Raw genomic sequence first — 16,573 nt, 5'->3', positions numbered from 1 at the left:
GTGTATGTCCAAAATAGTACAACTAGTCTCCTGACTTATACCTAGTACAAGAGACTGCATCATCCCAACCCTCAAACTTTTTGCTAACCTCTTGATTAAAAACACGATAAAGAACTGCTTCCTGTTCTTCATCAAAAACTTATTTCTCTTTTTTTTTTCCTTAGACCTAATTTCTTCATGTTTGCTCGCTTAATTCCAGCTCCCTTAAAATATACATTTTCTTCCCTTTTTCTTTTAGTAGGTTGGAGAGCTCCTCTCACTTTTTACTTGTGGGGCTTGCTGATCATGATAGTTCTCTGGAGAGATCTGTAGCAATCTAGCTGGCTTTTTGCTCTTTCCAGTGACTCTCATATCGGTTTTCGTCTACACTGCATTATAAATCAAGGTCTTTGGCCATAATGGTTTTAGGGTTCCCTCTTTCTTTTTTTTTTTTTTTCTTTTAATTTTTTAATTTTTTTTCTGATATGTTCCACTGTCCCAGGGTGCATGTTGGCAACTTGCTTCCCTGTTCTGAGTAATTTTATATTCAATACTCCCATTTGACACTAAAGAATCCATGATTTCTGCTTTAGTGTAGCGTTAGCTCCTGCCACACTCATGGCAAATCAAAGAGGGTGGCCATGTGCTTGACAGTGTGGTATAACTGCTTGGTATAACAGAACACTGCATACATTAATGGAATGTGAAATATACTTAGGTTTTTAGGGGTACTGAACAGGCCACTTTTTGGCCACTCCTGCGTTAGACTGTGATATCTTTTGATACAAGGCTGTGTTTTTGGAAATGTGTAACTTTTTTGTTCCTTTTATCTTTTTGACTGTTTACTCAGTGTAGAAATGCTCAAGTGTTATGAATTGATTGGTTCCACTTCCCATTTGAATTAGTTTTAGTGGAACACTAGCTGTGTCTGCACTAAGGAATTTCACAACATTTTCACCGCTAATAAGCTTCTTGTAAAATACCTTAGTGCAGCCAAGGCTTAAGACTTGTTTAAACATGACCTGTAATGTCTTTGAGCCAGCTGATAACTTTCAAAATAGGCCACAGAATATCCTATTTAAAAACGTAAGCCTCTTCTTTTCTATTCAGAACACTGTAATGTTGTGTTTGACTTAATAATAGGCACAGAAAAAGTACGGCAAGCTCTGGACTGTAAACATCTCCATGTTGTAAACCCTGACTGGCTGTGGAGCTGCTTGGAGCGTTGGGACAAGGTAGAGGAGCAGCTCTTTCCCTTAAAAGATGACTACATCAAAACACAAAGGTAAAATTTGTATGCAAAAAAAAAAAAATGGACCAAAGATAGGTTGATCATGTTATTAGTCTGGTTTTATTCTCCTTTCTGTATAAAGAGTTGATTCATAAGATGTCATGAACCCAGAATTGTATGAGAGATGTAGGGTTTGTATGAAAATTCCATGCCATATTTCAGCCAATTTCTTGTCCTATTTGCACGTAGGACTATCACTGGGAGGCAGTTGATCCAAGCTTTGGAGTTCAAGGAAGTCTCTAGGACTAGTAGTACCACAAGCAGGGACTTTAATTAAGAGGCAGCAACAGGTCTGACCAGTGGTGCTGCATTCTAGTGCTGTAGAGAGCCTGTAGGGACCAGGAATGGAGGTGTAGCATAACATAATCATGCAGTCTCCCATCTTGCGAGCACGCAGATTCTCAGCGTATGAGAAGCCTGACCAGCTAACCATTTTACTCTTGGTAACCAAGAGAAGGAAAGAGAGAAACCCAGGATAAAAACAAAATGTAAGAAGAACAAATGGGGGAAGAGGTTGGAAGAGAAAAGGGGAGGATAAATATGAGAGCGGGGGGGGGAAGAAGGGGGACTGATGGGAGAACAAAATGGGTGAAATGAAGGAAGGATGGTAAGAAAGGAAAGAGACAAAAACAATGGAGTGAGGTGAACAGCAAAATAAGAAGAGGATAAACCTCGGATGGGAGAGGGGAAGCAGAAGAAAGGTTAAAGAAAAATCCCAAAGGGGAAGAGACCACTATAGATGATGAGCCCTCTTGAAGGAGGTGATGTGACTGAAAGAGCTGATGGTAAGGGGCTTCCAATAGAGATTCTGCTTTTTGCTTTTTGTCCTAGACCTTGTAAGTCCTGGCTGTGTTCTTGTTTGCACCACATCAGCTGATCTTATCAGGCTTGCAAACTGATCAGAAGAGCCTGACCTTTTTATAGGAGATGGCTTTGGAAAATTCACAGTGCTGCGAAAAGTGATATTGGTTGATTTAATGAATGACATCAGGCTAGGGATTGCTTACTGCCATCTTTTGGTGAAGACTTAACTGAAGTCATGTGCATGGATTAACATTTGTAACATAAATAGGGTTTGTGGGTGCCCAGTATGTCTAAAAATGAGGTAGCTTTTTAATTAGAAACCTAAACAGGAATCTAGGAGCCTTGAAAATTTTGTCCAAAATAAATGGATTGTAACTTCACTAGTTTTTAAAATGTGCCATGAGATCTTACACACCCAAATATTCAATACCTTAGTTATCCTTTCACCATAGGATGGTGCCTCCAGACAGAAAGAAGAACAGGAGTACTTGTGGCACTTTAGAGACTAACAAATTTATTAGAGCATAAGCTTTCGTGGACTACAGCCCACTTCTTCGGATGCATATAGAAAGTAATCCTAGCAGAATGTCGTTCAGTGAATTGCCAACATCACCTCCTCTAAGATCAAAAGGTTGGCTTTCCTGCTTACTTAAAATTCACGCTGCAGTTTCAGTGAGCTGCAGTGATGGTCTTCTCTTCCATATACTGAACACATTCATTTAAAATAAAATGTTGCTCTGGCATCGTATATTTTTTTCATATTCTTAACAGGGAGACTTTTAAAATACGAACTAAGACTTGAATTCCTAATGCGTAGCAGCATGTGCATTTTTTCTGAAGTCAAATCCTCTGCTGTCAGAGTTGTTTGTGGCAATGATTGCTATCCTAGAGGGCTTGCAACTTCAGGTGCTGAATAAATTACAAAAGCAGATAAACTCTTAAGAGATCCTATTTGCATATAAAATGAATTTACTAAGAACATTGGAGAGAAATAGATAATTTTATCTATGAAGTATCTGATCTTAAATCTGTGTTGTGGCAGAACTTTAAAAGGCTGGCATGTATAAATATATGTGATTAACTTACTTTTGCTGAATACCCTTCTTAAGATAGGTTTGCCTCCTCCTTACATCGCTATATGATGCATAGCTAGTTCTTCTATCTTTGTTATTGTGTGTGTATATGTGTCCACATGGTATTCATCTAAGTGACTAACATATTTGATGGCATTATTAATGGCTTTTTTTCTAAAGTAGCCATATATGTGGCTTAGTGCAATAGTAAATTAATTTGGTGTTTTGTAAATTTCTTTGAGGCAGAAGTTGCTGTACTATTTTTTTTTGTTTTGTTTTGCTTTAAGAGCAATATTGAATAGCAAATATTTATCATATCCTACAAGTCATTGTACAAATGAACGTGTGTGTGTGTGTGTGCACTCGCACATTTTATCTGGTTTGTATTAGTATCTACAAATTACTGTGGTGGACAAATATTATGTATTGGTTTTAATGCTATAGAGGAAATTGTGTTTTAAGATTTCAGAAACTAAATTTTGAGAAATGTTTTAATATAGCTGTTTTAGAATATTTTCATTTTTGTTAATAAAATATGACATTAAGTCTGTTCTCTCCTTATGCATACATTATTCCTATTAAGTTCTGTGGAATTTTCATGTGTACTGAGAACATACTCCCTAAAAAAATTATTTTCTGTGTTAGAAAAAAGGCAGATCCATTTTGCCCTGTAATAATCTGTGTGACTGCTCTAATGCTCTGTTTTGTCAGAGCCTGATGTGTCCTTTCTCTGAAAGGGAAATCCTAATGCTTCCACTTCCAGTTACAAATAATTAATTAATGTAAATTTCTGATGTAACTTTTTAAAAATTACATTCAACAGAGAGAACAGTCCTGCCACATTTCCTGATACACACAGCGCGTTCCAGACTGCTCTGTTTCACCCGACGCCCATCCATCCAAAGTTTCAGCCGGGTCCTGAAGTTCGACTTTATGATTCCAACACTGGAAAGCTAATCAGGAAGGGCTCTCAGTCTTCTGTCCAGTCTCTGTATATCCAGTCTCCAGCTCCTCCCCTCACTTTACCTGTCCACGGGGAGCACTCATCCTTCAGGTACATGAAAGTGTAGCTAAGGATCACTTAAGTTTATTTGCAAATTTAATTTTTTCTAAGATCAGGTTTTTTTTTTGTTACTTGATAACATTTGATTCATTTGGCTTAGTTAACTTACCTCTTTAAAAATAAAAATGTCTTCAACTCTTGCAATATCTTACTAAAGGAAATGAACAGAAGTAGGTGAACAGCTGTAGTGTTACAAATGAGTTTAATTCCTTAACTGTATTTGTAGAAACCTCAAAGAGAATATACTGTTTTTGTATTTTATATGCTGTAGAATTTATTAGGCTAATTTATATCCCAAAACAAGTGTGTTTTGCATGTGAATTTCAGTTCTAAGTTTTATTCATTACTTTGGATTTGTTTGGCTATCAAATAAAATATACAGCTGGCTGCATTAACAGTTTTTTGTTCGAGAGCTTTTCCTCTTTGCTTACCTCATACACGTACTTTCAGATGGGAGATTATTCTGGAATCCTATTTTGAAGTTATCTTTGTTTTTAAAGGGTTAACTGACCAGTGTTACAGTGAGTTTCTACTAGTCTATCTGCACTAAAAACATTAACTCACCTTTGAATTAAGATACTAAAATAAAAGGGGAGAAAGGCTGGCTTTGTGATATAAGGAATAGAGCTAGCAACTAAGAGATCTGGGAGCCCTGTCATGGACTCTTGTGATCTTGGTCAGGTCATTTAAGCCAAGATTTTCAGAAGTGGGAGTCTTAGTTTGGCTCCAAAGTATGGATTTTAGGTATTTAAATTAGTCACCTAATTTTCAACCGTTCGGAGCACTCAGCAGCTCCTGTTGACTGAATTGACTAAATTTAGACACACTCTCTGTTCCTCAGTTTCTCTATCTATAAAATGTAGCTAACAATTACTTGGCAGAGTATTGGGGCCAACTTAATTATCTCTGAAAACAGTGGAGATCCTCAAAGATGCTACAGAAGTACCAAGTATTATAAATGCTGAGATGCAAGATGAATTCTTCTGCATGTTCTCCTTTTCTTTGTCTCTATACTTTATATTGTTTAAGTCTTCATGTGTTACAGAAATCTCTTGCCACCTTTTTTTTTCCTTTGTCACAAGACTTACATGTTTTCAGTTCTCCCTTCCTGCTTTCATGGTCTTTCTTTCTTTTTGTCTCCTTCATTCCACTTTCCTTGCCCCTTCCCAATATGAATTTCTTAAGTTCCATTCTGATATTTGAAAAGGCAGTTGTTTTCTTTTCAGCTCCTTTTCTAAATCACCATTTTTTAGCCTGCATTTTGTTCTAATACTCTCTTGCCAGTTCATTTAAAAGAAAGAAACTTGAAACAGTCAAGACAGCAAGTATTCTGAAAGAATAATTAGAAAGATTTTGTTGTTCCTTATCTGACATTGGGGAAGAGGAATTTGTCTCGAAGTTTCCAGGCGCTGGGAAGCTTGTATGTTGGACTGAATGTATGTATGACTTTCCTAAAATGCTTGCATGTAAAAATCTGATGTCAGGTATCAATCAATCAACTTCAAAAGTGCACTCTCTTAATCTCCATATTTACAAATTACTGAGCCAAAAATTGATATCCACACGTTTTTCATTTTGCTTTGTAATGCAAAAGTGGTACCTCCTTTGATTACCTTCCTCTTTCAAAAGGTATACGTCAGTTGGTATCTTCAGCTGGGAGCTTCTGAGAAACTGGTCCCAGACTAGGCCTTTGGAAAATTGTTTCCCCTTCTTAATCATGATTGTTACTCTTAAGCACCTCTGACAGCCAGTGATTGTGGTACAATTGGGCTGCTCTGATTTTAATAAAAAATACTGCATATTGTGTCCAAAATTTTACAAATTCTGTTGAAGAAAGAAAAATCTAAGAATTTAACGACGTCAGGAAGAAGAAAAATGAGATTTTGAAATAAATGGGTATTCTGAATTTTAAAATAAAGAATAATATGGCGGTCATGACTTTCAAGATTACAAGTTTCATGGGTGGAGGTCAAATTTTGGTCCTAATTTTCACCAAGAACAACTTGTAGTATATTGGACAAAAACCTAAGGGGAAAGTGACTTCTGCATACGCATGATGCATTTATTCATGGATTATGCAAATTCCTCAGTTGACCCTGTCTGTCTTCAGATTAGCCAATTATGTAGAACAGTTCAAAGAATTAATGCTACCTATGATATAGTCATATAAGAAGCTAACCTGTAAAATTCTCAGATTCACTCCTGTCTTGCTGTTAACAGGAGCCACTCTAATCATTAGTTAATTTAAAATCCAATTTTCTGTTTGTCAAACCTTCAGTTTAAGAATCATAGGACTTTTACAAAACTGGTAGAGCACTGACTAATTTTTAAAGGTTCACTGGGGCTGCTAGGAAAATTATGGAAAATAGTGGTTAGAGGCATTTCTGCTTAAGTTATGTTTACTGGGGCTTGACAATTGCTCTATCCAATTGGAAATCAGGGGAACTCTTTCCTGGCAAATTGGGGCTTTTCTCATGAGTTACTTTTTTTTTTTTTTTTTTTTTTTTTTTAAATAATTTAACCTTTATATTATGGTAGCTCCCAGAGGCCAACAGTGTTGAGGCCCCATTGTGTTAGATGCTGTCCAAACATAGAAAATATGTCCCAAAGAGCTTAAGTTTGAAAGACAAGACATAATGAGGGCATGAGACAAATAGGTGGCTCAGAAAGGGAAATGGGGGAGAGAGACTAACACACAGTAGGATGTGCACAATTCTTAGGTGGCAAGCAATGATTATTTTTTCTGTGGCTAAGTTTAAATATTTTGCCCATACTGTGTTCCTGCTTAGCAGCACAGAAACTGGGAGGTAACATTTACACTTCATTGTCTCACTTGCTCAGTTGTGGGATGGCTAGAGGTAACAAATTATGCTTTTCAAAAAAACATCGTAAAAGCAGCAAGCCAAAATGTTTAATGTTGGGGCTTAAATTTAGGCATCTATATTCCACTATAGTCAGCGGGGACTGCTGGTATTCAACGCTTCTGAAATTCAGCGAGGTGAATTAGCTAGGTGCCTAATAGGTTTTATTATCCTAATTTTGGGCATCTAGTTTTGTAAGTTTTTTTCAGTTATTTTCATAGACGTCTCCTCCAGGACAAACAGTCACCATGGGTAGAGATGGGCTAAAACAGAACCTAATTTCAACAGATTCAAACTTCAGATGCATTATTCTGAACCTGTGCCTGTGGCTTTGGTTGCAGGTCCAATTCAGAATTAGAAAGGACCTATCTTTTCTGGTTTAGAAATGCCCAAAAACATGTAAGAACTAAATTAGTCAGTCAAATTCAGAGCCTGTATACGCTAGTTCCAAAACTGCTACTGCTGAAAGTCACTTAAAAACCTCCAGTTTAAATGGCATTGCTATGTCAGCAGGGAGTTTGTCCCACATACCGCAGAGCAGGAATTTTTGAGACCAATGACATACAAGACCAGGTGGGAGGGGATACCCTAGATACAGCAACCCAATGTTCTTTGAGTGATTCCACATGTCCATTCCACTGTAGGTGTTTGAGCTCTCCAGTGCATAGTTGTCAGAGATTTCTCTTAACGGTACCCGTTGGGGTGGCCCTAGTGCTCTCTGCTGCCTTGCACATCATTCACAAGCATAAAAGGCCAAACCACCTCTGGGTTTCAAGCCCTGCCACTTTCGTGCTAAGGCAATGCCAAATAGTGACCTCCACCCCAGCTGCCTTACTTGCTTAGGTGGGGGGGGGGGAACCTCACATGAGTGACAAGTGTGCCATTTCTAATGTCTTTAAGCCCCATTCTTAAAAAAAGACTGCAGCCAGACTAAAATATCTACTGCTTGAATCAGTGCTACAGCCTCCATCTTGAGCCGTTAATCTCAGTCCGGATATTAAGCATCTCGGCATTAGTCAGTAGCACACCTCCAGTGCTACCGGTATTGAGAGGCAGACCAGCGTAGCCGGTACGAAAGAAGAGGCATCAAAAATTGGACTCAGTACCAGGATTCTCGAAAGATTCAAAGAGCTCTTCTAAAGACTCTGGAGAGCGTTCAAGGAGAAAGCACTCCCAGAGCATACCTCTAAGCAGGGGAGTTTGTTGACTCCAGAGCCCAGTATGGGCCTGTTGAGATCAGCTCCCAAAGCACCTTCATTGCCATGTTCTCAAATCATGGTACCACAGAGTGTCTTCCCAGTGTCATCTCCTGAGGCATTTGAGAGTTGCTAAACCTCTTGGTGATGCTGTCACTGCCAGTTAAAGATACTTGCCCAGCACTGGTGCCCAAGGTACTGCCATCAGCATCTTCACCTCATTACTGGGCAGATTCATTGGATTCAGCCATCAGGGTACTGATATTAAAGTGGTATCACCTAGGGGAAAGCCACAAATGATCTCCCTGCTCCCTTTTCTTCAGAGCTTGAGCTTTCTTCACCGGTACGGACAGATATGGCGCCTTAGTGGTCAGAGGAAAAGGCTTCTTTTTCATCAGACTCTGAAGTGGGATCCTGTGTGTCCCAACCTAGTATGTCCCACCATCAAGAGTATGCCACCTCCCTGCCCAGCTTTCAGATTCAGTTGCAGCCAGGGGCATCCTTGCAGCCACCTCAGCCAGCTCCATCTACTGGTCACCAGGAGCATCAACACCATAAGCATCATAGCATCAAATACCAAGCCCAGCGCTGAACAGATTCAGGATCCTTCTCTTTACCATCTGCAAGAGGAGCAGGAATTGAACCAGCCCTTGGTACTATTGGCATCCACTTCCTCATCTGCTGATGAGGCAGTTGTGGTGGTGCTTATTTCTCCATCTCTTGATAATTTTAAGACCCATCAGGAATTATTGAGGAGGATGGCAATGGCGTTAGACATCTACCTGAAGGAGTCCTGGGAAAAGTCTCAAAAGCTGGTGGACACTTTGACATCTGTGTCTCCAGCCAGAATAATCTCATTTATAGGGAGAACTATTTTAGAGCCTACCAAGATCCTCTATCAGTCCTCAGATTTCCTGCCTTCTTCTGCGCGCGTGCACACACACAGAAGAGGTGTCATGTCCCCTCTCAGGGGGTCGAGCACCTGTATAATCTCTCTCTCCTGGCTCCCTTATAGTGGCAGCAGTGAATGAGAGAGAGACAAGATGCCAACCCCCCAAAAATAGAGGACATGAGGGTGGACTTTTTTGGGAGGAGCCTTTATTCCACAGGCAGGTTACAGCTTTGTATTGCTCCCCCTCTCCCCCCCCCCCCCCCCCAGCTTCAACAACCACCAGTTCATCAAGACAGGCAGCATCTTCTGAGAACTCATTTTAATGGAGAGCAGTCCACCAATTATAAGAGTGCCATCTTTTTCTTCTCCAATTTTTGTAAACCATCTGTTCTGTTTCTGTCATACCTGGAGCCATATCACAACAGTCTGATGGGTTCTAAGCACATTGGAAGTGGGATGTACACTCTGATTTATTTCTACTCCGCGATCTCTATCCCTCTTCAAGGTCCCCTCTCATGAGACAGTTGCAACAAGAAATACAATCACTCCTCCTTGTAGCAGCTATAGAGGAGGTCCCTCATTTGTTCAGGGGAAAGGGGTTTTACTCCTGATATTTCTAGATCTTGAAGGCAAAAGGGGTCTCAAGCCTATTTTAGGTCTACTGCAGTTAAATAAGTTCCAAAAAAACCCAAAGCAAACTCCACGTGGTCACAATTGCTTCCATTATTCCTCCCCTAAAGGTGGGGGATGGGTATGTCAGGCAAGGCAAAGCCTCATTCTGGATTTAGGTTTCAGAGTGGTAGCCGTGTTAGTCTGTATCAGCAAAAACACCGAGGAGTCCTTGTGGCACTTTAGAGACTAACAAATTTTATGCCCAAATAAATTTGTTAGTCTCTAAGGTGCCACAAGGACTCCTCGGTGTTACTTTTTTATTCTGGATTTAGAGGCTTATCCTCTCAGCATGGAGAGAAACTGTTTAAGGTTTCTGGGGCAGTGTACACTTATATGGTCCAGTCCGCCAGACTGCATCTCAGACTCCTTCAGGACTGGTTGACAGAGGTGTATTCTTCAAAAAGGCACCACGTAGACATGTCAGTGCACATACCAAGTCATAGCTTATCCTCCCTAGATTGGTGGATAGACCCAACCAATGTCTTCGAGGGAGTTCCTTTTGCCCCACCTCTACAATCTCTGGGTTGGGGGTCCACCTGGGGCCCCTGCAGATGCAAAGTCCCTGATCTTTCCAAAATCTCAGCCTACACATAGACATCTGGGAGTTGCAGGTTATCTGATTAGTTTGCATGGCATTCCTTCCTCACATTCGGGGAAGTGGCATATTGGTGCTGAACGACAATATCAACCGCCGTGTGTTATGTAAACAAGTGGGGTGGGGGGCCCAGCTGGTCCTCAGATTTTGTTGGGAAGCAGTACTACTTCGGGGCATCTATATAGACATCTGTATTTCTAAAAACAGCCCACCTCCTGGGGGTTCAGAATACTTTGGCAGATCACCTGAGCAGGTTGTTTATCAAACACTGTGAGTGGTCCCTTCACTCAGACGTAGCAAGGTCCATTTTCCAGCTCTGGGTAACTCTCCAAGCAGATCTGTTTGTAACAAAGGACAACACAAAATGTCACCAGTTCTGCTTCAGAGCAGGACACAGTCTGAGTTCATTGATGGATGCTTTTCTACTGCCATGGTCAGAGAGTCTGCTGTACATTTTTCCTCCTAACCCTCTTCTGCCAAAGTCCTGTACAAGACCAAGCAGGACAAGGCATGGCTTATAATGATCACCCTTATATGGCCCCATCAGCTCTGTTTTTCACAGCCTTTGGACCTCTCAATCAGTCCCCCACTGTCACTCTCACTTCGCGCAGACCTGATCTCTCGGAATCACTGCTGCCTCCTTCACCCCAATCTTCAGGTCCTTCACCTGACAGCCTGAAGCTCTAGAGAGGTGTGGGAGGTACTGCTGAATAGTAGAAAACCACCAATTAGGACAACTTACCTTGCTTAAATGGAAGAGGTTTTCCATCTGTTCAAGGCTGAAAAGGGTCTCCCCTATTCTTGCTTCTATTTAGCAGGTGCTGAACTATCTTTTATCTCAGAAACATCAAGGATTGATGACTAGCTTGATCAGGATATGCCTACCAGTTATACAGGCATTATACGCTCTTGTGGATAACCACTTCCTTTTTTTAATCAGATGACTAAGAATTTTAAAGCATGGACAGATGATTTCTGCGTGTACAGAACCCTATTCCACTGTGGAGTCTGAATCCAATCTTAACAAAGCTGATTGGTCCTCCCTTCAAACCTCTAGCAGTCTTCTCTCTGTTGCACCTTTCAATGAAGGTAGCATTTTTAGTAACCATTATATCAGCCAGGAGAGTGGGGGAGTTGAGGGCGTTAGTGTCAGATCCTCCATGTACAATTTTTTTACACAGATAATCTATCTTCATCCCCATCCAAGCTTTCTTACTGAACTTGTCTCCATTTTTCATATCAACTAAGCAATTTTTATATCGAACTTCTTCCCAGAGCCTCATGGCAATAAAATAGACTGCACACTCTAGACATTAGAAGAGCTTTAGCATTTTATCTGGAATGGACTAAACCTTTCAGGTCTTCGTCTCAGTTCATTGCTTTGGCAGACAGAGGGAAGAGCACTTCACAAGGATTTTGTCATGGATATCCAGTTGTATTCGCCTGTTACAAGTTGACTTACATGAAGCTGACGGATAGAATGTTGGGACATTCTGCTAGATCTCAAGCAACCTCTGTGGCATTTCTGGCTAACGTGCCCATATTAGACATTTGCAAGGCAGCAACCTGGTGATCATGTTGCATGTTTGCTCTTGCTATGCTATCTCTCAGCAATCTAGAGACAATGCTAAATTTGCATGAGTGGTCCTCCAGTCCTTGTTCAAAGAGACTCCTAACCCACCTCCATTTGGGACTGCTTGTGAGTCCCCTACAGTGAGCATGTGAAATCATTCAAAGAAACAATTACTAGCCTTTCCATAACTGTGGTGGTGGTAAAGATGTGTTGCACAACAGTTAGGGAAAAGTTAGTAACTGTTTTTCCCTATTTTTCTCTAAGTTGAGCATAATATTCAAGAAAATGAAACCAATTGCTCCATCCTGCAGCCTCACCATATATTATGCTACCATTTTACAGAATACCTCTTCTGTGTGACACCCCTTCCAGCTAGTCCTTGTGTGCCCTTCCTCCCCAAATGATGAAATAATGCAGATCTTCATAATATAATGCTCCTCCTCCTCCATGACATGCTTGGTGAACAGTGAGGGTTACTTTGTAAATTATCATTGTTATCTGAATTGTTCTGACTATCTCAGAGCAATTATTCAGGTATCCACAGACTGAATCTGTTACTTGCTTTGAAGGTTTTGTTTGCAACCATAAATAGAGATTTTTATTTTTATTTTTTTTTAAATAATGTTGCCTGAAGGCAATTGAGAATTCCATCCATACTCTCCCAGGGACTGCACGCCACATTTAGGGAAACTCTGCCATAACATAATTGGTTTCTCTGTTTTCCATAATTCTATACCAATTCTATAGATATTCCTCTCATCACTCTTCGGATCGAGAAGCTCATCCCACACTGGGCACTGAGGTTTGGAGAAGTGAGTTCAGGGTGGGAAGTCACAAAGTACGGAGTTCTAATCCTGGCTCTGGCATTGAATCTGTGTGGCCTCTGGGAATTCTTTGCTTGTTTCTTTATCAGTAAACTGGGAATAATAATACTCTTGTCCTGCAAGGGAGATGTGGAGATAAATTCAGTAATGAGAGCCCTAGAAAAGACCATACGGAAAAGAATCAGTATTCAGAGCAAGGTTTAAATTGTGTGGAAGTAAATAAAGCATGGAGCAACACATTGAACTATGGGGATAAATCAAAACCAAGAATGGGAGAGAACTCTGCATTTGAATGAAGCAGGATATCTGTGGGGGAAAAGGTATGTGATCATTTAACTGAAGACTATATCAGAATGCATATGAGGGCAAAATAAAGTTGCATTGGCATTGTGCTTGACTTTGCAACCTACATGTTTTTTTAAGATAATTATAGAGTTGTGTGTCCTAGGAGCCTCTATGTGGGCTAGTGCTGTGAAGCGCAATCCCTAAAATGAGAACACTTGTAAGCAAGTCTGCTTAATTCAACCACAAATTAGTAAAGCAATCAACATAGAAGTGTTGATTCAGTTTGAGTGTTGCTGTCTCTATAAAAGGCTTAAATAACTCCTCTTTAACAACTATTTATGGTGTTCATTTGAGATAACTGATCTTTTAAACATTTTGAATGTAAACGGATGCAGTGTTCTTCGAGTGCTTGCTCTTGTTAATTTCATTCTAGGTGTGTGCGCGCCCACATGCACAGCCGTCGCCGATTTTTGCCTTAGCGGTATCCATAGGGCCAGTCATGGCACCCTCTGGAATGCTGCGCTCGTGTCGGTATAGTAGGCACCACCAGCCCTGTGCCCCCTCAGTTCCTTCTTACCACCCATGATGGTTGGTCAGAGTGTCTTCCCCTTGCTTTGCAAGTGGTCAGCAGTGTTTTCCTAGTGTTACTCTGCCTTCTTTTGTATATAGTTATTCACTGTAGTTAGTTAGTAATTAGGTGTTAAGTATAGCAGTTAGTAAGTTAGAGTCTCTGTTTGGACTCTGCCCCGAGACCAGGCATATCCCGGTTCCCGGGCTTTAAGCCTTGCTCAGTGTGCAAGGATCTGACTCCCAGGAGCAGTAGGGTATCCTGGCCCCCGATACTGCCTCCCACGGCAGAGGGGGCTAAAGATCGGAGAGCCCCACCGGTGCGGCATATGCTGATGGAAGCTGCAAAAGCCCCTCCCTCCCCCCCCCGCATCTAGGGGCAAACAGATCGTGGGACCACCTCAGAGGGCAGTTGTGTACCACCAGTCCCCTGAGCAGAAGCCAAGGTCCCTGACTCCGCACCTTAGGTCCCCGGTTAGATGGCTTAGCTCACTGGCCTCACGGGCACGATGCAGATCATCCACAGTGGGACATCAGTCCCCGTACGCCCGGCACTGTTCGCCCTCCTGTCAGCTGACACTATGGCACAGGTCTCTCTCCCCGATGTCATGAGACCCATCCTCTTCATGGCACTGGTCCCCGCATTCCTGGTATCCCTCCACTGGCAGGCGCCTGTTACCCCACTCAGGGCACCACTCCCCTGCTCCGAGGGTCAGCCATCTCACTCAGGCGTCCACAGCCCCTCCCTGGTCACCGGAAGGGGACTCTACGGGGTCGGAGCAGGACTTTAGCACCTCGCCAAGGCATCATCAACCTCAGGGGGCCCCGGAAATAATCTCTGCCCCTACAGGGCCGGCATGGTAACAAGACCAAGGGCCCTATTGGAATGTCTGGGGCATGCCAATGATGCCGGTACCGTTCTCACAGCCGTCTTCCCTTGCTGCATTGGAGAGGCAACCTTGGGCACCGATGTTACTGGAATCGGTGCGCAGAGCAGACTCCGACACCGGGGAAAAGGAGCAGCTGCCTGCTGCAAAGGAAGGGGAAGCAGCCCCAGTTCCTCCCCCAGTAGTAGTTATCCTCCTCATCTGACAAGGCAATTGCGGGACCCTCGTGGGCCAGCCCACCCTTTAGGGAGCACTAAGCTTTGCTGCAGAGGGTGGCCTCAAATTTGGGCTTGGAGGTGGAGGAGATGGCCAAGCAATCCAAAGGTGGAGGACTCCCCGGGTGGACTTGATCATTTCCTGGCAGAACAGGAAATGTCACACATTCTGCTTAATTCAAGGATTGACAAGGGCTCCCTGTCGGAAGCCTTTTTGCTCCCGTGGTCAGGAGCTTTGATGTACGCCTTTCTACCGGTACCATTGATCCACAGGGTCCTGGTGAAGATTAAACGGGACAGGGCGAGGGTTATCCTGATCACCCCAGCCTGGCCTCGTCAACACTGGTTTGGTGGCATGCTCCTGGACCTCTCGATGGCTGCCACTCTGCGACGGCCACTCTGGCCGAATCTTCTTCTCTCAGAACCACACCAGCCTGCTGCATCTGAACTTGGCAGCGCTGCACCTGACAGAGTGGCTACTGCATGGCTAAACGCATAAGAATAGCAGTCCTTGGTCTATATCCAGCAGGTTCTGATGAGCAGCAGGAAGCCCTGCACCAGAACCAGCTACCTGGCCAAATGGTAACAGTTCTCATGGTTGGCTGCGAACCAGAATACCTGTCTCGAACAGGCTTTGCTGCAGTTGATTCTGGACTATCTGCTGCATCTCAAACTTCAGGGCCTTTCTCTTTCGTCAGTTAGATTCCACTTGGCCACTATTTCATCCTTCCACACTCCAGTACAAGGCAGGTCGGTCTTTGCGCATGACATGACAGTCTGGTTTCTTACCTTCACGTCCGGTACCCTGGCCCTCCTTGGGACCTGAATCTCATGCTGTTGCGGCTTGTGGGCCTTCCCCCTTTCGAGCCTCTGGCTTCCTGCTGTCATCTCCTCCTCTCTTGGAAAGCTTCTTTCCTGGTGGCGATCGCATCTGCCCACTGGGTCTCTGAGCTTAGGGCACTTACCTCGGAGCTGCCCTATACAGTTTTCTACAAGGACGAGGTTCAGCTGCGTCCGCACCCAACTTTCCTGCCTAAGGTAGTTACAATTTTCATAGGCATATATTTGCCTGTCGTCTTTCCAAAACCTCATAAATTGGAGGAAGAGCGCAAATTGCATTCTCTGGACTTCAGAAGGGCTCTGGCCTTCTACATCGAAAAAATCAAGCCATTCTGTAAGTCGACACAGCTTGTCGTGATGGCAGACAGGATGAAAGGTTGTCCAGTGTCCGCCCAGTGGATGTCATCTTGGATCACTGCCTGCATCTGTTTCTGTTATGATCTGGTGAAAATGTCTCCGCCGGTGATTGTAACTGCCCATTTGACTAGGGCACAGGCCTCATTGGTGGCCTTCCTGGCCCAAGTGCCGATTCAGGACATCTGCAGGGCTGCTACCTGGTCATCTATCTACACATTCTCGTCTCATTACACTCTTTACCCAGCAGGCCCGAGATGATGCTGGATTCGGTAGAGCAGTGTTGCAAGCCGCACGACTGTGAACCCTGAGCCCACCTCCATGGATACTGCTTGTGACTCCTCTAGAATGGAATCGACATGAATAAATACTTGAAGAAAAAACGGTTACCAACAATTCCCTGACTATAATGGTAGTTTAGAGGGACAATTTTTTTTTTAATTGTTAGGGTTGGTGACAGCAGTTAAGTGGCCACTCTTTTTAGCAGGGATTAGTTAAGATTCTTTTAAAAAGTCATTTATTTATATGCAAGCATCTTGACAATTGGCATCTTAATATAGAGGGTTTTTTTAAAAAAAAAAATTAGTAAATGTTAAGTGTGG

At 42.6% G+C, this 16,573-nt stretch overlaps 1 protein-coding gene across 5 annotated transcripts in view; it reads left to right on the top strand.

Annotated features, from left to right (window-relative positions):
* Positions 1–16,573, top strand: part of CTDP1 (CTD phosphatase subunit 1) — a 185,426-nt gene that overhangs the window by 47,641 nt on the left and 121,212 nt on the right. For all 5 annotated transcript variants that reach the window (XM_034762484.1, XM_034762480.1, XM_034762482.1 and 2 more), the window contains exons 9-10: positions 1,123–1,264; positions 3,971–4,201. In XM_034762484.1, the coding sequence (XP_034618375.1) occupies positions 1,123–1,264; positions 3,971–4,201 (373 nt within the window). The remainder of the gene's footprint in view (positions 1–1,122; positions 1,265–3,970; positions 4,202–16,573) is intronic.

This window comes from Trachemys scripta, chromosome 2, assembly GCF_013100865.1.
Source record: "Trachemys scripta elegans isolate TJP31775 chromosome 2, CAS_Tse_1.0, whole genome shotgun sequence".
In the NCBI taxonomy this organism is placed as follows: Eukaryota; Metazoa; Chordata; order Testudines; family Emydidae; genus Trachemys; species Trachemys scripta.
The sequence above is the reverse complement of the archived record's forward strand: the minus strand, read 5'-3'. Positions and strand labels throughout refer to the sequence as shown.